The following is a 27,042-nucleotide window of genomic DNA, read 5'->3' as shown; positions in this document are numbered from 1 at the left end:
AAATGGAAGAGGACCACTCTTTTCTGTAAGGTTTGCCCAGATGTATGTGAGTATGACAGCTGTGTTTGTAAAGCCCACACGGTTGCCCTAGTGTTTATTCTTAGAGGCAACGTGCATCGTTCACATCTGACAGTTGTGGCTTGTCAGATGCACGTAGCAACATGATCTGATATTTCTAATACATTATATTCGCCGCATCTGTCTCATTGCATGCGTTTCCTCTCAGCACATCAGATAGGAACAAGCCGCACCGCGGGGTTCAACCAGGGCCGGACTGGGAGTAAAAACCAGCCCTGGCAAAAAGAAATCAAAGGAGCCCACACAGAAATGCATGCTGGTCTTTTATTTAAACACAAGCATATTTTATATATATATATATATATATATATATATATATATATATATATATATATATATATATATATATATATATATATATATATATATATATATATATATATATATATATATATACTTATAGGGGCCACCTGGCTGAACCAACCACTAAAATCAGGATGCTACAAATGTGCCAGCTGTTTGACATGTGGTGGTATGTCCCAAGGCACCTATTTTTCACACCCCAGGACTGGGGAAAAGTACAAAATACAGCACAGAGTGACTTGTACGACTGACCACATTATATACATGGCCTGGTGTCCTTGTGGACTGCACTACGTGGGTAAAGCTTCCACTACATACCGGGAGCGAATGAACAATCATCGTAGCGCTATCAGGAGCGCCCTTGCCACAACCAGTCCCTAGGCATTGGTTGAAGATGGGACACACACTCCCTCAATTCAGGCACATGATAATAGATCATGTGCCTGCCCCTAAGAGAGGAGGCAACAGAGATTTACTACTATTAAGAAAGGAGAGTATGTGGATTTTCACTCTGGACACACTGGCCCCTAAAGGGTTAAATGAGACCTTACCTATGTCTCCCTTCTACTAGAACACAGGGGTACAAGGATAATATGAGGTCTGAGGTGGGGGGCTACAATAGACTACTACATTAAATGGGTCTTAGGGTATCTACATAGAAACTGTTTCCTTACAAAGACTAACATTTCTGCTACAAGAGGACTATATGGCTATTATGTATTCATTAGAAACTGAGTGTTTTAAGGCTACCATCTCTTGTCAGTATGTTGCGAATGTTGAAATGGGCAGTTATTACATGGTTGCTTTTGTTTTTATTCTTCACAGCTTTTTCACCACACCCAGCCTGCAAGGGCCTCTGCCATTGTGGACAGGCTCCGATTACCTGGAGGTACCGAATGGATAGCAGTTTCTGACAGGTAGGCCTCGGACAGGGAAGACGTTGTCCAGATGCTGTACACCCCTAAGAATCCTTAAGCGAGAATATATGCACAGGCGCTAGCTCTCTCCCCTACTTCCAATGGGGACGAGCGTTCAGAACGAGGGATCCATAGGGTGTTTATTTTGGTTTATTAATTGACTAGTTGTTACACCCTAAACTTTGTTCCAGCCATAAAAAAAAACATTAGCACTTTGCCACAAATGGAAGAACTCCCCTTTGAACCTAAAAGGTAAGGTGGCTCTCTTTAAGATGTTGATTTTCCCAAAGCTGATTTATCCCCTATCCAACTTGCCGATCCTACTCAAACATAGTGATATTAGGATTCTTGATAGTGCTTTAAATTCTTTTATTTGGTGTGGTAAGAAATCTAAAATTTCCTTAACTAAATTACATGCTCCTCATGTATTAGGAGGCCTAAAGCTGCCTAACTTCAGAACTTTTAATTTAGCCTCAATGTCAAGATACCTTATGGAATGGGTCTTAGGTGGTGATAAATTCACAAATCCGGCTCTGGAACTTTTCCCCACATCTCATACTCATATACTAGAGATTCTTCACTTGAAATGGAAAGACATTCCCCTTGAATGTAAACTAAATCCACTGTATAGAGACTCAATCTTTACTTGGAAACTTTTACATTCTAGTCATGGTTTTAATCATACGTTAACCCCTTTTATGCCCATTCACCTCCTTTGGGGTAAAACTAAACCTGGTTACACTTCCTGTCTTGTACATTTCAAGAAACGTCATCTGTTTCTGATTAAGGATTTAGTTGATCCTATAAATGGGAATCTCCTTACTTGGGCAGACCTGAAAAATCAAGCAAACTTAAAAATCTCTGACCACTACCAATATATGATTATTAAAAGCGCATTTCTTTCGGTTTCTAACAAAAAGTGGTTTGCCATCCAGAAACATTGGATAGCGGAGGCGATAACCAATCTGAGTGACAATTTAGGGCTCCTAAACATCAACTTTTTGGCTCGCACTTTTTGGGGTCCCCCCTCTGACCAGAAACACCCCCTTTCAGATACGGCTTTGAGATGGTCAAACTACCTTTTAAGGGACATTACCCCTACTCAATTAACTTCTTCATTGGTTAAATTTAATAAATGCTTTTTCTCGGAGGACTGGAGATCTCAACATTTTAAATTAATCCATCTTGGTTATGGTAAACTTTTTCGTTCTTATAAGGGTTTAAGTCAGGTTTCGTTTTGTCCCAAATGTAATCAGGAAAATGTAAACCTTTTTCATTATCTTTGGAGCTGCCCTCACATTACTCTTGTTTGGCAAAAAGTAAGAGATTTTATTAATGCTAAGTTGAAAATAAATCTAACTATATCTCCAGTTTATGCCCTTTTGAATATTGGCACCCCTTCTTTTTCTTTGAATAAACATTGTAAATCTGATCCTGTTTTGATCTCAAACTTAATTTTACAGTTCATGGCGGCTACAAAGAAGGCCATATTTCTGTTCTGGATTTCAGAGTCTACCCCCTCCTTAAAAGAAATTTTTGTATATCTAAACCAGTTATGCTGGCAAGAGGCCATAAAAATTAAATTTGAAGAACCACACATTAATACTACGTTTTCTAATGATTGGTCCCTTTATTTCGATCAAATAGACTCTAAATACAAATCTAATATTCAAGAGCTATTATTGATTTAGCTATCCTAATGTCTGGGCAACATAATTAACTCAGTGTCAAAAAAAAAAAAAAAAAAAAAAAAAAATTTGTGTTTCTGTAACTCCACCATGCGAGGTATAGGTTTGTTTTAGTTATGTGTTGCTTTTGTTAGTTTAAACAGTAGATCTGGTAACTAAACATTATTATATACGTCATATGTACTCTTATTTGAGGCAAGTATAATCCTCATGTTTTCACAATTGTATTATTTTTGTAGTGGAAACAGCACGTTAAATGCATTCAAATAGTTTAATCATACTCAATTTACGCTGTGTAAAAGTAATTCTGTATATTTTTGAAAACCCAATAAAAATGTTGAAAAAGAAAATGTTGAAAAAGACTAGTTGTTACACGGGAAAGCGCAAATAGGTGCGAGTGGGGTGGGCGTTTTGTCTCACTCCTTCTCTGGCACCTGTGCGCTATGCTTGTATGGGAATATATACCAAGATATTTAAACCCCATGTTATACGTGAAAACGCTAATAGGTGCGAGTGGGGTGGGCGTTTTGTCTCACTCCTTCTCTGGCACCTGTGCGCTATACGTCTATGGGAACACACACCCAGATATCCAAACCCCGGGTCGCTAATACTCACAGCCCTGTGAGTGACATCTGCACCGCACGGAGGCGGGGCCTCCTTATGGCACGCACGGGGAGATCGGTATACACCGGCAGTGAGCTGGCGCCTGAGCTAAGAAGCGCAATGGAAGGACAGGTGAAGGGGTCTCAGCTTCGCTTAGTGGAACACGCCTCCAGTCTTCAGAGGCGACAGGGTGAGCGCTCCTTTCCCTCTGCTATCCACGGTCCTCTCTGGGTAAGTTGGCGATATGATTTTAAAACAGCACCAATGTATATGCGCTGCATCACAGCACTGTTTGAGTATTTAAGAGCACCCATATGGCCGCATAGCAAATCACATATGCACTTGAATATCCTCCTACATAGGAATAGCGGCTGTTGAGTAAAATTGTTTTATGCACCACTAATTAGTGACGCATCCATGCTCTGATGACGTCACAAGCTGATGTTTGGCGCCTTTTTTTGTTTAAATAGATTGTTACTGACACTGTGTATCTCACCTGAGGAAGGCTCTAGTATTAGAGCCGAAACGTCGTAATAAAACTTTTCTTTTTTTTCACCTTTACAAGTCCTGTGAGTGCGGTTTTTTCAAGACTCTTTTGTATATACTATCTGTAACCTGCACCCAGGCAGTCGGCCATGATTGTATGAGTGCTCCAGCCTGACGACAATTATATATATATATATAAACCAGCAAGCACTCGCACTCAAATCCAGTCTTAATCAACGCTGGGTGCTGGGTCAAATGGTGAACATCTAATAGTTTAAGAAGGGCCCGCACTCCAGTCTTTTTAGCAGTGCTAAAAAGACTGGAGTGCGGGCCCCTCTTAAACTATTATATAGTAAATAAAGTACCCCCTCTTGTAAAATTTAAGGATATTATGTTACCGAGGATTTTCATGACCATATTATACAGGTCATGGAACTCCGAGGTAACTTCTAATATCCTCATATTTTGCAACAGGGGGTACTTTATTTATGATAATACACAAATTTCAGTGAGTCATGACTAAAATGACATCAGAACTCACCGTTTATAACTGATGACATCAGAACTCACCGTTTATAAGGATATAATTTACAAGATATTCATGGCTTTTGTGTATTTTATATATATATATATATATATATATATATATATATATATATATATATATATATATATATATACTGTATATATTAGTCATAAACAAATACAAAAGGAGTACATTTTAGTTTCTAATAATGCATCCTATAAGATCCATACCAATAGGCATTTAAATTTATGTTTGCTTATCGTTTACAGTAGGGGGTACATTATCCCTTATAAGACATGAGTGATACTCAGAGTTCCCTGTATAACTCAGCCTGCAGCCTTGTGCCTTTATATGGTCACAGAACAACCCCTCAGTGACTTCTTATATCCTTATCATTTACAGTAGGGGGTACATTATCCCTTATTATACATGAGTGATACGGAAGAGTTCCCTGTATAACTCAGCCTGCAGTCTTGTGCCTTTATATGATCACAGAACAACCCCTCAGTGACTTCTAATATCCTTATCATTTACAGTAGGGGGTATATTATCCCTTATAATACATGAGTGATACTCAGAGTTCCCTGTATAACTCAGCCTGCAGCAGTTCTAGAGGTACGCAAGTGAAGTGCTGCACCGCAGGGCCAGTCTTATCAAGTGTGGGGCTATTTTGGTTGGGCAGACTGAGTTGCCAGCTGGCATACCACAGGGACTCCAGTGCATGCCTCTGCTTCTCTCCTGCTAACTGTTGCTGTAACCCTGCCTTTGTACTGTATCACTTCCTTGTTCCATTAGCCCCAGCACTTCATGGAACATAGTGGCCGACAACTATTTCATACTATCACAGCCCACTGCCACAAGAATTACAGAAAGAAAAGAGGAGGGATCCTTTCTGCTTTACTTTTTTCAAATTCTCACTCATAACCCTTCATTTTTCCACCCTTCACCATTTAGCTTTACTTTTTTCCAGCTTTCTCTCTTTCATTCCTTATTCAGATTCCCCATGTTCACTCCTATTTATTTTGCCTCTTTATTTTTTTATTAGATCAGCCTCTCCTATTTTTTTCAATTGCTTTGTCTGCACAGTGCAAAGAAAATGCATAATTGCATCTTACTGTGGCAGGGAGCATTGCGTTCAGGCTCAGCACAAGCAGGCCAGCAGCAATCAGCATAAAAAATATGATCCACACCTCTCCACACCTATACAGTAGTGTGCTGCATCTGTCTGTGCTGATGCGGGCCAGGGCCGGAACTAGGGGTAGGCAGAGTAGGCACGTGCCTAGGGCGCAAAGCTGAGGGGGCGCCAGGCACGTACCTTCTCTGTCTCCTACCCCATGTCCGGTCCTGTGTCTCCCTGACTGGCGTCGGTAAGTTCTGTTTTAAATGCGCATGCGCGTAGTTCTGCGCATGCGCGCCGGCGCGTAGTTCCGCACATGCGCGCCTGTGCGTATTTTCGCGCATGTGCGCCGGCGCCGTGCCCGGCCAGGCGCCCTAGGCCGGGTTGGCCCGGCTCTGATGCGGGTGCGCAGAGACAGGGGACTGACAAGCCCTACTGGAGGCTCTGTTCATCCAGCTTCCACTGTGAACGGCAATGACAGCAGCCGCAGAGAACGGAAAGGAGTCTGAGGGAGCTAGGATGGAGGAAAGGTCCTAGAGCCCTCCAGATGCATTGAAAGGTACAGTAAATTCTAATTAGTATTATCGCTCAGGAGCGGCCCACTTAAGCAAAATATAGAGCGGCCCTTAGGGCAATTGCCCGACAACACAGATTGCCAGTCTGGGCCTGGTGCCATGGTGCCTCCAAATTCAACTAGTGGGAATTGCAAAAAATTCCAAAACTTGCCTTTTTACACAATAAATTACACTGTTTACACTACAAATAAAAAGCTACAATATACAATTTCATTCCTGAACCAGCAAGTGTATTTTTTTTCAGTTGTAAATATTGGTATATAGGCAGCCGTCTCAGGTCATTTTGCCTGATCATGTGCTTTCAGAAAGAGCCAGGAAGCTGTTAGCTGGTTACCTTCCCATTGTTCTGTTATTAGGCTGCTGTGGGGGGGGGGGTGATATCACTCCAACTTGCAGTCCAGCAGTACAGAGTGACTGAAGGGTATCAGAGCACAAGTCACATGACTGGGGGCAGCTGGGAACTGACAATATGTTTAGCCCCATGTCAGATTTCAAAATGAAATATATAAAAAAAGTTTGGTCTTTTGAGAAATGGATTTCAATGCAGAATTCTGCTTGAGCAGCACTATTAAAGGAGAAGGAAACCTTAAAAATGAATAGGACTAAAAATGCCATATTTTATATACTGAACTTATTGCACCAGCCTAAAGTTTCAGCTTGTCAATAGCAGCAATGATCCAGGACTTCAAACTTGTCACAGGGGGTCACCATCTTGGAAAGTGTCTGTGACACTCACATGCTCAGTGGGCTCTGAGCAGCTGTTGAGAAGCTAAGCTTAGGGCTCGTCACTAATTATCAAGCAGAAAACGAGGTTGGCCTGTCATACAAGCTGATGCTACAGGGCTGATAATTAAATTCTGATGCTAGCTGCACTGGTTTCTGTGCTGCCATGTAGTAATTATCCATAGTAATTACTAATCAGCCTTATACTGTGACATTTCTATTCTATGTGTACTGTATAGTTTGAGTCGGTCCCTAAGCCAAGTAAGTGACAGCAGCACAGAGCATGTGCAGTGAATCAGCAGAAAAGAAGACGGGGAGCTACTGGGGCATCTTTGGAGACACAGATCTTGTCCTGTCATATACAGACGTACAGAGATACAAACCTTCCATAGTTATTGTTGATATCTGCAAAGGATTAGCACTTCTATCTGCAAGGGTGATTTTCAGAGTCAGTTTTGCCTTAATAGAAAAAGTAGCACCAGAATGACATATCTTACTAAGGGTTAAAGGGTTATATTTATAGTGCTGTATGTTAGGAACAAAGAAGTGGTAGTACATTTTCTTTTTCTGCATTCTACTTGTTGTCATATTGTCTTTATGGTTTATTGTGAGAAATCAAATAAAATATTTTAAACACTAAGAAGTGGTAGCACAGGTATTGCAGCACAGCAGGGGCACTGGTTATTCAGATTAAGCCTATTGGTAACTTGAGTGCAGTGTCCCAGGTAGAGGGTAGTGCGGTTTTAGCTTTTTGCCTGCCCTCAACTCCTCCAGGTTATATGAAGGCTAACTCGCAGCAACCTCCTGCACAACAACGAAACAAACAACTCAATCTCAGGATGGGCCCTCGTGAATTTGAGGAGGAAGGAGGTCCCGTAACTCTAAATCTCACAAGAATAAACCAGTAGGGTGCCAGTGGTTCATAAAATAAATAACTCCTTATTTACAGGGATGTATAACAATCTATTGGAGGATAGTCACAAATAATAGTTATTCATTAATTAATAGGAATATATCTTTTAGCAGTGCTTGCCCAAATCAGGTAGCAGATTGCATATTTAGTCAGCCCCCGAGTACAGGCAACCTCTATGGGATGCTCCTCTACCCCTAGGTCTCTGCACTTGAGTCCTTACTCTGCCAGGTGGCACCCAAGACTGTTAAGCCTTCTACTTTCAGGCTGCTTACTAGTTACCCTTATCCCAACTGTCACTCCTAGACTGAGCTATTACAAAACTATCCTTTACCTACAGAGCATGCCTCCACCAAGGCCCTGAGTTCAATTCACTTCCTCCAACAGGAGATCCAAAGAGTCCGAGCACACCTTGGCTTCCTCTTTTAGGATTTGAAATATTTTATTTGGTTTTCACAATAAACCACAGAAATCAATATGATAACAAATAGTATGCAGAATAAATAGATTAATACATTGACATATTATACAGAATGTATAACTTACAATGAAGTAATATGTAAAATAAAATAGAAACTAACAAGAACTAACTATCACTAAATAAGTCAGTGGACACATAGACATTCTTAAAAGAAAAAGAAGAAAGAAAAAGCCCATTGTCTTGGGAATGTCAGATACCCCCCCCCCCCATGAACATTTTACAATTGAAGAAACTGAGATATTTGACTTTTGGTATTGGAGTCACAGAACTCAAAGTAAGGAGACCATATAAGTCTAAATTATTCTTTGGAATAATTTCCTTTAGTTTTTACTAATAAAGCTTCCTGCCAACTAAGCTGGTTCAATGAGGGAGACTCATTTTGTAGCCAACAGTTAAATAAAGCCTTTCTGGAGGCAGCCAAAAATAAAATTGTCATTATTTTCTTTTCTTGGGACTGAAATTCTATATTAGAATTTGAAGACAGCCTACTATTATCTAGAAGCAACAAAGCAAAACATTGAGATAATTTAATTTTTATTTTCAGATTAATGTTTAGTAAACTGGTAACATCCTTCCAAAAATATACTGATCTTTGGACAAGTCCATAGATAGTGAAAAAGGGTCACATTATACTCATCCCACTTGGGACAGTATGATACAGGACTGGAAAATATACCTTTAGAAAAAAAAATTCCCATAGCCATAGTGAACTAACTTAAAATGTTGTATCCTCCAACTGCCAAAATGAATTTATTGTAATTACAAATAGACTTCACCAAATCTGAAGGGGATATGTGATATTGTAGAAACTCAGCCCATTTGTTGGACACTTTAAGTAATGGGTGTGGGTCTGACCCATAATCATTCCAGAATTTTTTAGATAAAGAGTTAATAGAAATCAAAGAAGGAATCTCCAAAAACTCTCCCAAATCTTCAGCTAGCCTATGATCTGACAAAACAATGTTTCTATCAGATTCAAGAAGCCCGTAGTCTTTTTTGAGTCTTGACCAAGATAACAGAGTCTCATTGGGTGGATCTAATAAATGTTTTACTAAGAATAATAATTTTTTCTTCAAAGAAAATAAAAAGGACTCAGACTTTTGAAAATCTGACAATTTAAGTAAGAGTTTAGCCGTCATAAAAGGAGTTTCCGTATAACTGTAGCTATGTCGAGAGAATAAGGGGCACATTTACTAAGGGTCGAATATCGAGGGTTAATTAACCCTCGATATTCGACCAGGAACTAAAATCGTTCGACTTCGAATATCGAAGTCGAACGATTTAGCGCTAATACTTCGATCGTACGATCGAAGGATTATTTGTTCGATCGAACGATTAAATCCTTCGAATCGAACGATTCGAAGGATTTTAATACAACGATCGAACGAATATCCTTCGATCAAAAAAACATAGGCAAGCCTAAGGGGACCTTCCCCATAGGCTAACATTGAGTTCGGTAGCTTTTAGCTGCCGAACTAGGGGGTCGAAGTTTTTCTTAAAGAGACAGTACTTCGATTATCGAACGATCGAATAGTCGAACGATTTTTAGTTCGAATCGTTCGATTCGTAGTCGAAGTCGTAGGTCGAACTAGCCCATTCGATGGTCGAAGTAGCCAAAGAACACTTCGAAATTCGAAGTTTTTTTTATTCGAATCCTTCACTCGAGCTTTGTAAATGTGCCCCTAAGTGTTTCCACACAAAAATAGACTCCTGAAAAAGGGGATTCTTCTTAAAATTTGCTAGGAATACTACCCCATTTACTATGTAAAACAGATATAATATCAAAGTGAGGTTCATGAAAAATTTCAATTTCAGGATTTGTAAACTTATTAACTTGAGAGATCCACTCAATGAGATATCTAGTAAAGGCTGATAAATTGAAAGCTCTGAAATTAGGGAGATTGAAACCTCCAAGTTTAACTGGAGCTCTCCACTTATGAAGAGCAATCTTTGCTTTTTTCCCATTCCATATAAACTTGATAAGAGCAGAATCAAGTTTCTTGATATAAGAATGTTTAATAAGCAAATGGAGATTAATTAATGGGTATATCATTTTAGGGAATATCAATGATTTAAAAAATATCACTCGTCCCTTACGATTAAGGGGAGCATTGGCTCATTTTTCACACATGGAGGAAACCTTATGACAAGCTGCAGTAATATTTAATGAATATAAATTATTTATGTCTGAAGGAATTATTAATCCTAAATATTTGGGGGCCGATTCATCAAGCTCGAGTGAAGGATTCGAAGTAAAAAAACTTCGAATTTCGAAGTGTTTTTTGGGCTACTTCGACCATCGAATGGGCTACTTCGACCTTCGACTACGACTTCGAATCGAACGATTCGAACTAAAAATCGTTCGACTATTAGACCATTCGATAGTCGAAGTTCTGCCTCTTTAAAAAAAACTTCGACCCCCTACTTCGGCAGCTAAAAGCTACCGAAGTCAATGGACAGCCTTGTCTCATACCCTTAAATATTTCAAAGGGTGATGACTTAGCTCCCCCCAAGATTATTTGCGTTTTGGGACTTTTATAGAGGCATTCGATATATTGGTAAAATGGGCTCATGATACCAAATTTTTGAAGGCACATAAATAGATGTTTCCATGTTATATTATCAAATGCCTTCTCAGCATCAATTTTAAGAATAGAACTGGGAATTTTATGCTTTTTGGCAAAAAATAAAATATGGATAAAAGCCCTAATATTTTTAACTCCAGATCTGTTTTTAATAAAGTCATTTTGGGTTTCTGAAATTACGGAGGGAAGAATTAAAGTCTTTGTCCTTTTTTGGGATAACTCTAAGATTCGTGAGTTCACTAGAGGGTAAACATTTTCCAAAGAATAACATGTCATTAAATAAATTTGTTAGAAAGGGTGAGATCTTGTCTTTCATTATTTTATAAAAAGATGGAGTTAAGTCATCAGGACCACCTGCTTTAGAAGTTTTAAAATTATTTATAATATTGCAGACTTCTTCAGTGGAAATTGGACTATTAAGACTTTCCAATTGTTCTTTTGAGATCTGAGGGATTTTACAATTTTCAAAAAATGTTTTCATTTTCTCTAAGTTAACATTAGGATTAAAGTACAAGACTTTATAATGATTTTTGAAAATGTCCACAATTTTATTAGGGTCATTTGTTAATTGGTTATGAGTATCCCTTATTTTTATAAGCTTAGCCCGCTTATTTTCAGCCTTAGTGAGATTAAAAAGCAAATGATTTGCTTTGTTACTCAAATTATGGATTTTAGCCTGCGAGTAAGATGCGAAAAAATGATGTCTCACTTTGATCCAAATTTTAAGTTCCTCTAAAATATTCTAATACTTTTGGGCATTTTCAAATGAGGGGGCTGTTTAAAGCGAAGATAAAGGACACTCTGACTTTTACTTAGCTCAAAAAACTTTTTGTGGACTTTTTTAAAGAAGTGAGACTTAAATGAAGATATCTCCCCCCTAGCCACTGCCTTCCAAGTTTCCCACAATAATGATGGGTCATTAGAGTGTATTTTGTTTTCATCTAAAAACAGATCCCATCTGTTATGTAGCATTTTAATAATGTCAGGATTTTCTCTAAGTGAATCAGGAAAAGACCAAGAAACATAGTTTTTAGGGGCAGGAAACTTGGAAAGCACAAGAGAAACTGGTGCATGTTCTGAGACATCAATGTTACCTATATTTGTTTCAATAGTTCTATTTATCAGATTATTGGAAATTAAAATAAAGTCTATTCTTGTTCCTACGTGATGAGCAAATGAAAAAAAAGTAAAATCTTTTTCAGCGGGATGAAATAGCCTCCAAACATTAAGATTAGTGTCTTTGCAGAAATCATGTAGAAGAGTAAACTTTTTACAGGGATTATTCAATTTCCAATCAGATCTATCCAATGAACAGAGAAAGGACTCATTCAAGTCCCCTGCCAGAATAATATTATTAGCAGGAATCGAAGAAATGTCTTTTAAGCCAAGTAAAAAAGTATTTTTTGGAACTATTTGTCGACTTATTAACAGCAACATTCAATTTTTCTATGAAATAATATAGCTACCCCACATTTTTTATTAACAGCAGGAGAGAAGGCTAGCTCCCCTACCCAGTCTTTTTGCAACCAAGCATTCTCTGAATCATTGAGATGGGTCTCTTGTAGGAATGCTATGTCACATGTGGTATTTTTCAAACTTTTAAGTATACTGCTCCTCTTTGAAAAGTGATTTAACCCATTTACTGTCAGGGCCCGAAGGCACAATTTGGAGTGCGGACCAAGGAGGAAGCAAATAGGCAAACTCAGTTCGCGGTACAATGGATTAGGCAGAAGAATAGTCAGTTCAGCTAAAGGTCGGTCCAGGCAGCAGGGTTTCGTGGTCGAGGTTTCAGGCAAAAGTCAGTCCAGGCAGCGAAGAATCAAGGTCGAGGTTTCAGGCAAAGGTCGAGAATCAAGAATCAATAATTAGAAAACACCCAGGAACTCTAGATAGAAGAACCTAAACTCGGGCACTGAGAGAACCTTCTGGCGACCTTAAATAGGTGGATTTTCGCGCCAAAACGCGCTAGATGATGTCATAGGATGTGCGCCAGAATATGCACCAGCGTCTGCACGTTTTGGACGCCAGCGTTAATACGCTGCGTGAAAACGCCAGCGTCACGCCGGCGTCTGACGCCCGCATGGCCTCTTCTGGGCGCCGCCATCTTGGATGCGCCGAGGACGCCTTACATTAACATTCCAGGAGACCATGGATAAAGTATTTGTTTTAGGTGAGAACAGCTTCCTCTTTTAAAGACCAGGGCTATGATTTGAAAATAGCTTAGAAGGGTTGATAAGCAACAAGGAATTTCAACTGAGCATGTGCGAGATTTCAGAGCTGCAGTTGGCTGGGAAGAGATAGGTAGGAGGAGCCAGTGAAATCCAAGATGTCTGCCTCAGCTAGAACTGCAGTGGAGATAGGGGAGATCTTGCAGAAGGAATAGTGAGCTGATGATTTACTGTACATTATACAAACAATTCTAACTGTTTTAAAAATCAGATTTCTTGAACTTTCACATAGTGTATTTACTTAGGAAATGATTTTAGTTTTGATTGGTGCCCTTTAAGAGCAGGTCCAGGCATAGCATTCTTTTCTATCAAGGGGATGTGGTTGTAACGGTTGGCACCCTAAATCTAGAACCGATGCCAAGCACCCTGGTCTTGGCTCGTGCTTCCGCCTGTAGCAGCTGCCTTTGGCCTCGGAAGGAGCACTCAGCTACTCAGATGCCGCCAGGTCTTATAACGAGAAGTGCAAGGCAAAGGGTTCTAGACAAGCAGAGCGACACAACTATAAAGCAAAGTCTTTTGGGCAGAAGGTCGCAGTACAAGGCGTTTAGACAGAATCGTAGTCAGATCAGGCTGGGTCGGGGCAGGCAGAGTACAAACGTAGTCAGGCAGGCAAGGGTCAAACCAGGAAGTCAATCAGAAGGGCTAAAGCAGAATTGAAGTCGGATATCAAGCAAGGGTCGGGATACAGAAGTCAGGATCGTCAAATAGCCAGCCAGGGGTCAACACAGGAATCAGAATCAGAATAGCAGGTTCAGCTCAGAAAGCACCAGCAACAAACTCCTATAACGGGCAATGTCCTGAAACCCTAATGAGCTATTTATACTTTTCGCGCCATTTATAAATTTTCGTGCCATTGCACGCTGGCGTCATCACGGCAGCACGCCTGCCTTTAATTCACGTGGTTCCAGTTCGCCCTAAGGAACCAGCGCCGGCACCTGAGGAGCAACAGAGGGACAGCGTGGCAGGCGTCCCCGCCGCACGGGTGAGTGAGTTGTCACAGTGGGATGGCATCAGCCTAGGCTTAAAGCCTGCTATAACTATTGCCTTTCAACAAACAATTCATTCCCTTTAACAAAGTCATTCTGAAATTTGTACAAATATAGTTGTCTAGATTGTGTTATATATATATATATATATATATATATATATATATATATATATATATATATATACTGTATGTAGTTTAACGTTACTCTTTAACTTGATCAAATAGCTAGAGAACAATGTCCCCTCGAATTCCTTCTCGCTATGTGGGTAAAAAAATCTATTTCATACACACATTTTAAACTTGTGTTCCCAGTTTTGAAAAACCATATGCTCAGGTCAGAATTAATACAAAATTTGCTCTTTTCACACACTCTTTGTGCACAGAGCAATTTGTTATGTGTGCTGGCCTCAAAATTCATGTGCAAGAGCGCACACACCGTAGAGGGAACCTTGCTGGAGAATCTTCTTAATTAGTACTTGCTGTCTAACTAATGTAAAACCCTACAGCAAAAAGTTCAACAGTTAATTCAAGAGAGAGCAACTAGGTAGCAAACATTGATTGCGCCAACTTATAAAGTTAATTATTAAAACCCCTTTATGTCACACCAATGATAACACTCCTATGTCACAAAAAAGGAATGAAAATGTATATATTGTTTTTAAATAAAAGCATGCAGAAATGATTAAATTATTCTGTAGAGTAAAAAAAGCAGACTGGATACATAAAGGTGGCTCGTGATACTATTTAATCAGCGAAGAGTGAATATTTCTAGATACTTAATAGTACTACATGTTTCTACATACATACAGGGCAATTGAATGCATTTGTATAAGGGTTTGACAGTTAACTTGTATTGGACATGGGGCCTATGCCTATACATTCAAACACAGGACAGGCTGTTTGAAAATGATGGGCAAAGCTGACCCGTTTCCCTTCACCAAAAATTTACAAAATGGAGAAAATCTGCCAAAATGCATTGAAGTCTTTGGGCAACAAATTGCGTGACAGATTTTTTCACCCATTAGAGTCCCCCATATGTAATAAAAAGCACTAAATTTACCCCAGAGCAGTAACCCATAGCAACCAATAAGATGTTTGCTTTTAAACAGGTGACCAGTAAATGCTACTTGCTGATTGGTTGCTCTGGGTTATTGCCCCTGGGTAAATTTAGTGGCTCTTATTACATTACCCTTCATGGGCGTCATTTTAGTGAAACCTGACAAAAATGTTTGCTCATCACAGATGCGTCACGTCAAGTGCTTATGAATGCACCATGAAATGTTGATATGCTTCTGAATCAAATGCGAATAATGCTTCTATTTCCCATTAGTATATTATAGGCCCCACAGTCAAAGCACCTTTACATTCCACTCAACTTCATATGTGTTGGGCCCATTTGTAAAGATGCATGTATTATTATTAACTTGTAATTATATAGCGGCAACATAATTCACAGCGCTGTATGTAAACCCCCGATGTGTATGTGACCCTAGTTAGGTCACGACTGCCATACATTTGCAGATAGTAAAATAACAGAAAGCTTGTGTTGCTTCAGTGTGTATCTTTATATGACATGTTTTGTTTAAAGCAAGAGCTTGTTATAGTATATATGAAACGTAATTAAATCTTTTGTGCAGAAATACACATTTAATGTCAGGAACAAATTCCCAAACTGCTTTGCCCTAAAATGTTGGCTGTCAGCTCTAGGTAGCTCCATGACATTCCCCATGTCTATGAACTCTATGTTGCTTGGTGGCACAGGTTGGTGTTGTGTATTTTATAGATATATCTAAGTATCCATATAGTGTTATGAAATATAGAGTCTGCAATTTACCACAGCCAGGTAAAATTATGCAACCAAGGTTCCCAGAGATGAAACGATTTATTCAGATTATCCAGCCCAGAGACAGCAAATTATACAGAGATCTTTCAAAATGTGACCACAGGTTATACTTCCTTCCTTCTCTCTCTCCCTCTTCTTCTTCCCAATCCTTCTTTTTCTCTCTCCCTCTGATTCCCTTCCTCTTCTCCTCTGCTTCCCTTTCTCATCAGCCAAAAAACATCTCCATTATTATACTGTTTCTATGCCATTCATATATACATAGGTCTGCATATATTACTACAGTTGGAAGCTAATCCGTTACAAGACTTTTCTTTTTTATATTTGAGTATATAATCCTTGGTGACAGATCCGAAGCCTTCCAAAATTCGCCTGCTACAAAATAATAGCACAGCGAGTCCAGAACACAGTTTGAATGAGCCATCGATATGGCTACATCAATGAAGCGTTTTATTTGTTCTAGGGTCTGGTCTGTGACTTTGACAGTTTCCGCCACAAAGCGAATTGTATATCCCATGTGGATTGGCAAGAAGCATATAACAAACACCACCATGTTGGAAAGGATAATGTTAATGGATTTCCTGACTGACCTTTGTTCATTGACATCTCTCTTTTCTTTACTATAGAGGGTTCTAATCACTTGTACAGTACAGAAACTTATAATGATCAATGGGACTGTAAACCCAACAACAGCAAAAAGTAGAAACATTGGATTGGGGGTGTTGCTAACCTTTTGAAAGCAGACGGGGATAATGTAATCTAAGCGCAATGTCAACATGATAGATAAAGAAATTTGGAACAGCCACACTATGCAGCATATACCAACTGCCTTCCCAGGAGACCTCCAACGCTTGGACCTCACAGGAAACCTGATTGCCAGATAGCGATCGGCAGATATAATAGTGATTGTGAAGATGCTCATGTATGTGTTCATTACATAAAAGGAAATGGATGCTTTGCACAGGTTATTTTCCAATTTTGAAGTTGAGAAGTAGTCATATAGTTGAAAAGGAAAGGTCATTAGGATTAGAATATCTGATATGATAAGGTTGACCATATATATAACAGTGACTTTCCATTTCTTCATCTTGCAACAGAAAACCCATAGGGCCAGGCCGTTGCACACAATGCCGAAAAAGAGCAGAAGGATGATCACAGTTATTTTGAAGAGCTTTAGACTGGACTTTGGCACGTTGGTTGAATTGGAGTAATTCATCACACCAGATCAGAAAATCCCCTTCGCTCTAAAAAAAATAAATAATATATGTAACAGGATGATTAGATGACTAGCATTTCCTTTGGTACAATACAAGACAACTTCTGCATTTGGAACTGGACTAAAAATAACAACCTCATCCTTCCTTTTAGATCTACCATAGTAAATTGTCTTGCTTAACATTTTATTTAGCTTTTTCTCACTTGGATAAAAATCATTGTTCTCATGTTCATATGTGCAGAGCTGTACTGAAACCAACAGGTACATTTATAAAAACGTTGTTAGAACTATGACGTGCTATGTTTAGAAATATATATAGTATATATATATATATATATATATATATTTATATAAATCCAACAAGCCAGAAAGTAGCCTTTCTCAAAGTGAGCAAACACAAACAACTTGTGTCTAAATAACATATGAAGGTAGGAAAGGTGCTAATTGTGATATCATATTACATCACCAATGTGAAACAAGGTAAGCAAGAAACATTTGCATATAACATTTACATAACAAACATTAGATCCACTGCAAAAACCCTGCAAAAGGTGCTAAGCGTATCAACCTGTTTTGTCTATATATTTATGTAAAGTATATACGGGACGTGTTTTCCGAAATGCTTGGGACCTGGGGTTTTCCAGATAACTAATCTTTCTGTAATTTGGATCTTTATGTCTTGTCTAGTAGAAAATCACGTACACATTAAATAAACCCAATAGGCTTGTTTTGCTTCCAACAAAATTAAAGATATCTTAGTTTGGATCATGTACAAGGTGCTGTTTTATTATTACAGAGAAAAAGGAAATAATTTTTACAAATTTGGATTATTTGGATAAAATGGAGTCTATAGAAGACGACCTTTCTGTAATTTGGAGCTTTCTGGATAACGGGTTTCCAGATAACAGATCATATACAGTATATATATAAATATATTTCTTTTTTTTAAATTTATTTTAAATTTATTTAATACTGCCTGTATTTGGCTAGAACAAAAATTAATAAATATCCATTCACGTAGATTCTGAACAGTGACCTATACCCCTATATATACATCAGTGCCACATCAGTCAATGCAACTAGCACACATGCAACAAAGGGCAAGTAGCCCAACTGGAACATTAGCATTCATGTCCCATAGGACTATACACACACGCTCATCTGAGATACTATACACTGACATCAATGCATTTAGTTCATCTGTTGGAGACAAATATATAGATATGCTTGATAGCCGAGTTTGCATTTAAAGGGATATTAATTAAACTATATCTCACCATTACTACGTGAGTAAATAAGATGGTGTGAAGCAAGCATTTGTTAATAGAGAACTTAAAAAAAAAGTTTATAAAATAGATTAAAATTAGCCTGTGAATTCCAAAGTATTCCTGCTCATTGTTACAATGTTATCCAAATATATGGGCAAAAAATGGAGCCCAAAACTGATTAGCAATATAGTGGCAATAAATGGAAGGAGGAATGCTGGCCCAGGGCCATAAATCAGACACTCTCCCTTCCTAGCTAATATTCAGCAATTCTGATCTAAGGTAGCATTGCTCTTTTCTTTAAATATGTTGCTCACCTAATAGTGATCCGATTTTGGGTTTTCTTTTCCTTTTTTAATTTAATAGTAGTAAACAAAAAAAATACATATAAAATGCTGTGGAAGCTCCCAGGTTCTATGTGGAGCAGTTGTATCAGCTGCTTGCATTCCGATGCATAGTGATGGGCAAATAAATTTGGCAGACGCGAATTTGCGGGGATGTCCGTATTTCGACAAAAAAAATTTGTATGCGGGTTGGAAAAGTTGATCGCGTCAGAATCGACATGGGGCGTCAAAATTGACACGGGCTTCAAAAGTCGAATTTCGCAAATTTTTCGCTGTTTTGCAAATTCGCCTATAACTACCGATGCACTGTCATAGAGAAAAAAGGATCATTTGGTTAATTGAGTGCTTTCTGATATCAGGCTTACTTGTGGGTGTTAGACACATATATTCTGGTAAGACTTTTCAAACAAAGGAGTTGTCATGGGAGCAGTATAAGCTTGACAAATTGTAAATGTGCCTCTGTCTATCTCTTTAATGTGTTACTGTTTTCTAATGGACTTGTGAGAGCTGTCAGACCTCAGACCAACCCAGTGTCTGGGACAACTCACTTATTGTGCTCTCTGCCCTTTAATTCTGCATTATGTTTGAGTGCTGTTGTCCTGATCTGTCACATCATGTGCATACATTACAAGTAACCATATATTGTGTGAGTTGCTACTGACCAGTTATATATAATAACAATTTCTCCAGACAGGACTATGCTTTGCAGCAGTTTACATTTGAGTTTTAGATTGTAAGCTCTTATAAGCAGGGCCCTCTTGACCTGCTGTATCAGTCATTATTTGTATGTAATGTGTATATGTAGAAACATCCAGAGAAGTTAGGCAGGGTTGTACTGTGCAGGTAGGACACCAGGAAAAAACAAAATGCCTGCCCTCCGCCGGCGTTTCCCCTGTGCCTTCTCTTCCCTGATTGTGGCAACAGTAAGTATAATGTGTGAGGGGGGAAGACTGGTGGTGGGTGAGTGGGTGGGCAACATGAGCATTAAAAAGCATCTGGGGTCGCATACCCTGACGTTGATGTCAGGAGACTGCTAAGATGTAGACATCATTCATGACCCCTGTGCTGCCATGTGGCTTCCCATCCTCAATGAAGAAGAGAGCACTGCTGCACAAACTCTCAGCTACTCTAGTGCTGGTGTCAAAACAAGGTAAACAACATGTACATCCAATGGATTGTGACTAGGGAGAGTCTCTCAGCTTTGAGCTTCTCTATTTCCAGCAGAAATGAAGATGCCTTGTAAGGCATAGCCCTCGGGGATGTATTGTTGAGTGTATTGTTAAGTGTATTGTTGGTTGCTGTGAGCTTTCAAACCAGGGAAAAAATATATGGCCCGTAACTGTAAGGGATCTATATACAATGGCATCAATGAATCTGCACCTTTGCAAAAGCAAACTCTTCAGAAAATGGCCTGAAAATACTTGGAGCATGACATCATAAATATGCTTATATTATTATGGACTTGAACCACTGATATGTCCAAAGTGTCATTATAAGCCTGGGACAGTTTTCCTCTCAAAATCAATTCAAAGATGATATGATATATACAGTATATTAACTGACATTTATACCCACCAATCTTTGGTCCCCCTGGTAGAACAATCTATTATTATTATTATTATTATTATTATTAAGGTACACTTATAAAGTGCAAACATATACCACTACACTATACAATGAACATATAGAATTACATACAAAGTAGCCCATAACCAATAAAAGATGTACTAAGAGCCATGCTTAAAAGTGCTTACAATCTAAATCTCTATAAGAGAAGTTTTGCCCTTTCGAAATTATGGGCAAGAATCGTGATAATTATAATTATTAATACCTACCTTATGAATGTTTCTGTGCGTGTGTTCATTCTTCTAATGGGCTGACTGATATAAGATGAGGATGTGTTGTAAGCAGTTTCATCATCAGTAAATCAGTTTCATCATCAGCGTTACTTTAAAGGGAAGCTATAGATTCAAGAACTAAGATTAAAAAGCAAATGTTAACATGGCACTGCCATAGATAATAATTACATTTAATGCAACACCACTGCTCAGTTCCCTATCAATAGAATCTCAAAAAGAAAACAGATGATTTGGTCTTTATACAGTCATTTGTACAGACGTGTTCTTCTGATAATTCATATGCGTGCACTAGTCACCCAATCTTGCATAAATTGATTAAATTAACCTATGAATTCCAGTTTATTCAATTTCATCAAACCGTAACTGTACAGGTACTGGATGCGTTATCTGGAAACCCTTATCCAGAAAGCTTTGAATTACAGGAAGGCCAAACCATCACACCATAAGTAGTTTGGTGTCTTTCATACCTTGTGTATCAAGGTTACAGGTATTCAGCCTTCAAGGATCTGATATATTAGACCCTCAAAAGAGCAACTGGTCTCAGCTATCGAATCCCATGCTATGGAAAATGTTTTCTTTTAAACATAAATAAAAATGATGTTCTTTAATCAATGTTAATATTGATCAATAAGAACTGCCGTTCAGCTTGAATTGATAACAATTAAGGGAACTTTCATTCATCCTTCCTCAAATTATGGGTGGATCAAATCAGATTACCCCACAACAATGTTTATTAAATGATCAAAACTTCAAATAGCTGTCCAGCAGCCGGGGTAAAACCATAAACCCGTTCAGAATCATGGAGCTTACACCAGCCCAGAAATGTCCTGCAGTTGTTATTAAAGAGCATTCACAATGCAGTGATGAACCCCAGTGTTTACATTACAGTTGGATTGTTAACTCATAAAGCAGATTAGCACGGCTTTATGTAATTATACCTGTATAAACTGAATACATTTAATAAAAGAAAACCTAGGATAACAGAATACAAGTCCAGCTCCTTCTTACATTATGGGGAAGATTTACATAGGGTCGAATATCGAGGGTTAATTAACCCTCGATATTCGACTGCCGAATGTAAATCCTTCGACTTCGAATATTGAAGTCGAAGGATTTACCGCAAATAGTTTGATCGAATGATCGAACGAAAAATCGTTTGATCGAACGATTAAATCCTTCGAATCGTTCGATTCAAAGGATTTTAATCCATCGATCGAACTATTTTTCTTCGACCTCAAAATTGTTAGATCTTCCCAATAGGCTAACATGGCACCTCGGTAGGTTTTAGGTGGTGAAGTAGGGGGTCAAAGTTTTTTTTAAAGAGACAGTACTTCGACTATCGAATGGTCGAATAGTCGAAAGATTTTTAGTTCGAATCGTTCGATTCGAAGTCGGAGTCGTAGTCGAAGGTCGAAGTAGCCAAAAAAAAACATTCGAAATTCAAAGTTTTTTTTCTTCTATTCCTTCACTTGAGCTAAGTAAATGGGCCCCTAAATATACATCTAAAATAGCAGCCAAAATTCAGACTGATTGTGAGGCTGATTTGTTTTAATATTTATAGTACTTTTTTTTCTACTGACGCTTCTTCTTGATCTTACTGCCTGGTTAGTAGAGGAGATGACCTAAACCAGGTAGCAATTTACATGTAGAAATAGTGGAATAGGTCCATGACCACAAAAATGGCACTACCTAAAGCCTAAATTAATATTACTTTGATCTTAAAGTGATACTGACACTAAAAAATTATTCTTCAAAATATTGTACATTAAAAGTTACCTATAGCTCATGTTGATCATTTTTCACTGTTAGATCTGTTTTTGTAAGTAAGTAAGTAAGTAAGCCCCAAATGCAAAAATCACGAAAAATTTGTGTTTTTTTTAAATAAAATCGAGCTTTTAAATAATCACAAATTTTTTGGAATTTATTAAACCCATAGGCTGGAAAACAGAAAAAAAAGCTGAAATCCTAGCATCTCAGACCTGTCGAGGTTGCATATAAGTCAATGGGGAAAGTCGCAATGATTTTATTGATGTGCGCTGGGTCTCGTGCCAAACCCTGAAGTTTTCGGAGGTTTAGCGCAAAAATCGTAGGTTTCGGGTGAAAACTCCGAAAAAATCTTGAAAATCGTGTGAAACCTCCGAAAAGATCTTGAAAATCTGAGTTTTTACCGCAAAGCAAATTTTCGTGAAAATGTATTAATAAATAAGACTTAAAAACCCGAGCGGCTTAGGTCGGAGTTTGTAGCAGACAATATTGAGATTAGTTCGGACCTTGATAAATAACCCCCTAAGTGTCCCTTCTCAACATGACAGTTAGGGGCAGATTTATCAAGGGTCGAAGTGAATTAGAGGAAATTTTCGAAGTAATAAAATTCGAAATTCAAAGTAATTTTTTGGATACTTCGACCATCGAATAGGATACTACAACTTCAAATTTACTTCGACTTCGTTTCGAAGTAAAAATCGTTCGAATATTCGACCTTTCGATAATCGAAGTACTGTCTCTTTAAAAAAACTTCGACTTCAATACTTCGCCAAATTAAACCTGCCGAAGTGCTATGTTAGCCTATGGGGACCTTCTACAGCCATTTTTAAGTCTTTACACATCGAAGTAAAATCGTTCGATCGTATGCTAAAATCGTTCGATTCGACCAATTTAATAGTACGATCAAACGATTTTGCTTTGATCGTTTGATGGCCAATTTCGCTGAAAAATACTTCAATATTCGAATTCGAAATATTTTAATTCGATGGTCGAATTTCGAAGTATTTTACACTTCGAAATTCGACCCTTGATAAATCTGCCCCTTAGAGTTTGTAATGATAATGGACTACTGAAGCTCAAAAATGGCAGCCCCCTCATAGAGGAACATGGAGATCAGATATGAAATGCAAAAGCATCTGTAAATACTTATATGGCAAAATTATAGATCTCATGCAAACAGTGTCGGACTGGGCTGGCTCAGATCTGCTTCTTAGTGGCGCGACCCCTCTTTGTCGGGGGTTGCGGTACAATAAAAATTTTGCGGCACGCCACATACGCACAAACCCTCCAGTCCGGCCCTGCATGCAAACACAATGTTATGATAGATGTAAAAAAAGGTTTAATTTCTGGTGTCAGTATCTCTTTAAGGCATAGGACATACAATTTCTCTGCCAGTGTAATTCACAGAGGGGAGATTTGCTACATGTGCCACAGGTTAAACTATATTACATACAGTGTCATCATTTTACACTAGCACTAGTGCCATGGTACATTACCAGCGAGAAATAAACTCCTTTTTTTGCCCCATTGTGCATACATAATGACTGCTGCAGAATATCTTTTGAAACCAATACATTGCTTAGTTAGACTGACAGTGATATGACACTTTTTTTTACAGTAATGTCTCTGTATCACTTTAAAAACATTACTGGCCCTGCTCAATCTACTAATATTGAAACCTTTGCCTTCATCAGAACCACTGTTATGTACACAGACATTGGGTGGCACAAAGCCCTTACGGGCTGGAACACCAGTCTAAACAGTATTAACAGGCACAGGTAAGTAACAGGGGCACATGCAATTAACTGGGGGCACAGGTAAGTAGTGATGGGTAAATTTATTCGCCAGGTGCTAATTTGTCGACAGCGTCGAAATTGTCGCCATCGTCAAAATGCGCGTTTTGCTAATTTTTTGCAGTTTCACTCTGCCAAAAAATTTGCGAATTTCCTGCAAAATTCGCAAATTTTTTTGGCGGAGTGAAACGGGAGAAATTTGCCCATCACTACAGGTACGCAATAAGGGTGAGGGCTAGGGTTTTAAATTAAAAATGATAGTCTCAGTATGTTTTCAAAGTGATAGTGAAAGTGAATCATTCCTGTTACATGTGTCAGGATCAGCTTTACTGACAGATATTGGCAAGTTTACATAGTAGCATAATAGGTTAGGTTGAAAAAAGTCATGCATCTATTTAGTTCAACCTTTCAAGTCTTTATATAATCTGCCTAACTGCCAGTTGATCCAGAGGAAGGCAAAAAACCCCATTTGAAGCCTCTCCAATTTGCCTCAGAGGGGGGAAAATTCCTTCCTGACTCCAAGATGGCAATCGGACTAGTCCCTGGATCAACATGTACTATGAGCTATTTCCCATAACCCTGTATTCCCTCACTTGCTAAACACCATCCAACCCCTTCTTAAAGCTATCTAATGTATCAGCCTGTACAACTGATTCAGGGAGAGAATTCCACATCTTCACAGCTCTCACTGTAAAAAGAAACTCTTCGGAATATTTAGACCAAACCTCTTTTCTTCTAATCGGAATGGGTGATCCTGTGTCTGCTGGAAAGACCTACTGGTAAATAAAGCATTAGAGAGATTATTATATGATCCCCTTATATATTTATACATAGTTATCATATCACCCCTTAAGCGCCTCTTCTCCAGGGTGAACATCCCCAACTTGGCCAGTCTTTCCTCATAGCTAAGATTTTCCATGTCAATAATGTCCCATTTGAGTGCTGGATGCATATTCTAGATACAAATTGTAAAATGTTGCAGGGTCTCAGATGGCCTAGGGATAGTGGGGTAATAGTTGTTGCTGCCTCCCACAAAATCTTCGAAGGGACCTGTTGCACAGTGATTTTAAAGTGGCTCCCACCTGCCTGTAAGGGTAAAATGTTAAAGTTCAATATAAATGTTTAATTAATGGTTAATACATATATTTAGGTTGGCCACTGGGGGGGGGCTAGAGTATAACTTTTGTAAGGGAAAGTCCCCAGTGGGTGGAGAATAGTAAATTATATAAGGGAAGGTTTCAGGAAGTGAAATCAGGAAGTAAATATTAGAGATGCGTCATGGGAAGAGACTGTGCTGTTACGGGCAATGTTCTGCAAAAGGCTGGGAGAATGAGCCCTGTGAATGTGCTGCTGTTCTGTTGAAGGCCGTGACAAATAAAGAGAACGTGATTGACCTCAAGTTCTCTGCATCGTGTGTTTCACTGAAGGTTTCCCCAACACAAAAGTTCGGTGGTACATCAAGGGTTAACAATGGGTAAGGCACAGGAGATATTTGCCCCCGTTATATGCCTGTGTCCCCCACTTCCTGCCAGCAGATAGGAGAGCAGACCCTTAGGGGTCGATTTATCAAGGGTCGAATTTCGAAGTGTAAAATACTTCGAAATTCAACCATCGAATTAAAATACTTTGAATTCGAATATCGAAGTCGAAGTATTTTTTCACCGAATTTGGCCATCGAACGATGGTTCGTTCGAACGATTAAATAATTCAAATGATTTTATCGTACGATCGAACGATTTTACTTCGATGTGTAAAGACTTAGAAAATGGTTGTAGAAGGTCCCCATAGGCTAACATAGAACTTCAGCAGGTTTAATTTGGCGAAGTATTGAAGTCAAAGTTTTTTTAAAGAGACAGTACTTCGATTATCGGATGGTCGAATATTCAAACTATTTTTACTTTGAATCGAATTCAAAGTAAATTCGAAGTCGTAGTATCGTATTCCATAGTCGAAGTATCCAAAAAATTACTTTGAATTTCGAATTTTGTTACTTCGAAAATTCCCTCAAATTCACTTTAACCCTTGATAAGTCTGCCCCTTAAGGTGGCCATACACGGGCCGATAAAAGCGGCAGCTTATTGGCCCGTGTATGGGGCCCCCCCGACGGGCTTCCCCGATCGAGATCTGGCCGAAAGTTGGCCAGATTTCGATCGGATGGGACTAAAAATCCCGTTGGATCGTGGCCGCATCTGTTCGTTGTTGCGGTCCCGCGATCCGACCATAAAGCCAGCGTTAGGACCCGATTGTTGGGCCCTAGGGCGCACGATTGGATCAGCCCGATATTGCCCACCTCAAGGTGGGCATATCGGGGAGAGATCCGCTCGTTTGGCGACATCGCCAAATGAGCGGATCTCTCCGTGTATGGCCACCTTTAGACTGCTGGGTCCTCTATAGTTACACTATTGCCTAGGGGCACCAACTTTGGAAGGTTCTGCTGCTGCAATTTACACCTCTTTGTTTCAGTTTTCTTAGTTGATATTTAAAAATGCTCTGCCCTTGCACTACAACACAATAACCACCTGCGTTCAGATACACCTCATCTAACGGTTCAAAGGCCTGCCGCACAAGAGCGCAAATAGGCACCAATTCATTTTTTCTGAAGTTGTATTTTTTGGTGCGATTTATCAAATATAATTTGGTACAAATTATCAAAAATTATTTGTAAAAAATAAAAATCTCCCATATACTAAGATACCAAGATAAGCAATCAAGATTAAGCTGAGACTTTTTCTTAAATATAGAAATGAAAGAGA

At 38.8% G+C, this 27,042-nt stretch overlaps 1 protein-coding gene across 1 annotated transcript; it reads right to left on the bottom strand.

Moving 5' to 3' along the window:
• Positions 1 to 16,177: 16,177 nt before the first annotated feature.
• On the bottom strand, positions 16,178 to 20,756 carry LOC108717591 (G-protein coupled receptor 35). Its single transcript, XM_018264807.2, has 2 exons — positions 20,709 to 20,756; positions 16,178 to 17,292 (listed from the first exon to the last, which is right to left on the bottom strand). Exon 2 carries the CDS (start codon positions 17,262 to 17,264, stop codon positions 16,341 to 16,343), a length of 924 nt encoding a protein of 307 aa, XP_018120296.1. The 5' UTR covers positions 17,265 to 17,292; positions 20,709 to 20,756; the 3' UTR covers positions 16,178 to 16,340.
• Positions 20,757 to 27,042: the final 6,286 nt, after the last annotated feature.

The sequence above is a fragment of the Xenopus laevis genome, chromosome 5S (assembly GCF_017654675.1).
Source record: "Xenopus laevis strain J_2021 chromosome 5S, Xenopus_laevis_v10.1, whole genome shotgun sequence".
Lineage (NCBI taxonomy): Eukaryota > Metazoa > Chordata > Amphibia > Anura > Pipidae > Xenopus > Xenopus laevis.
Note: the sequence above shows the minus strand (reverse complement) of the source record. Positions and strands in the feature narration are given on the sequence as shown.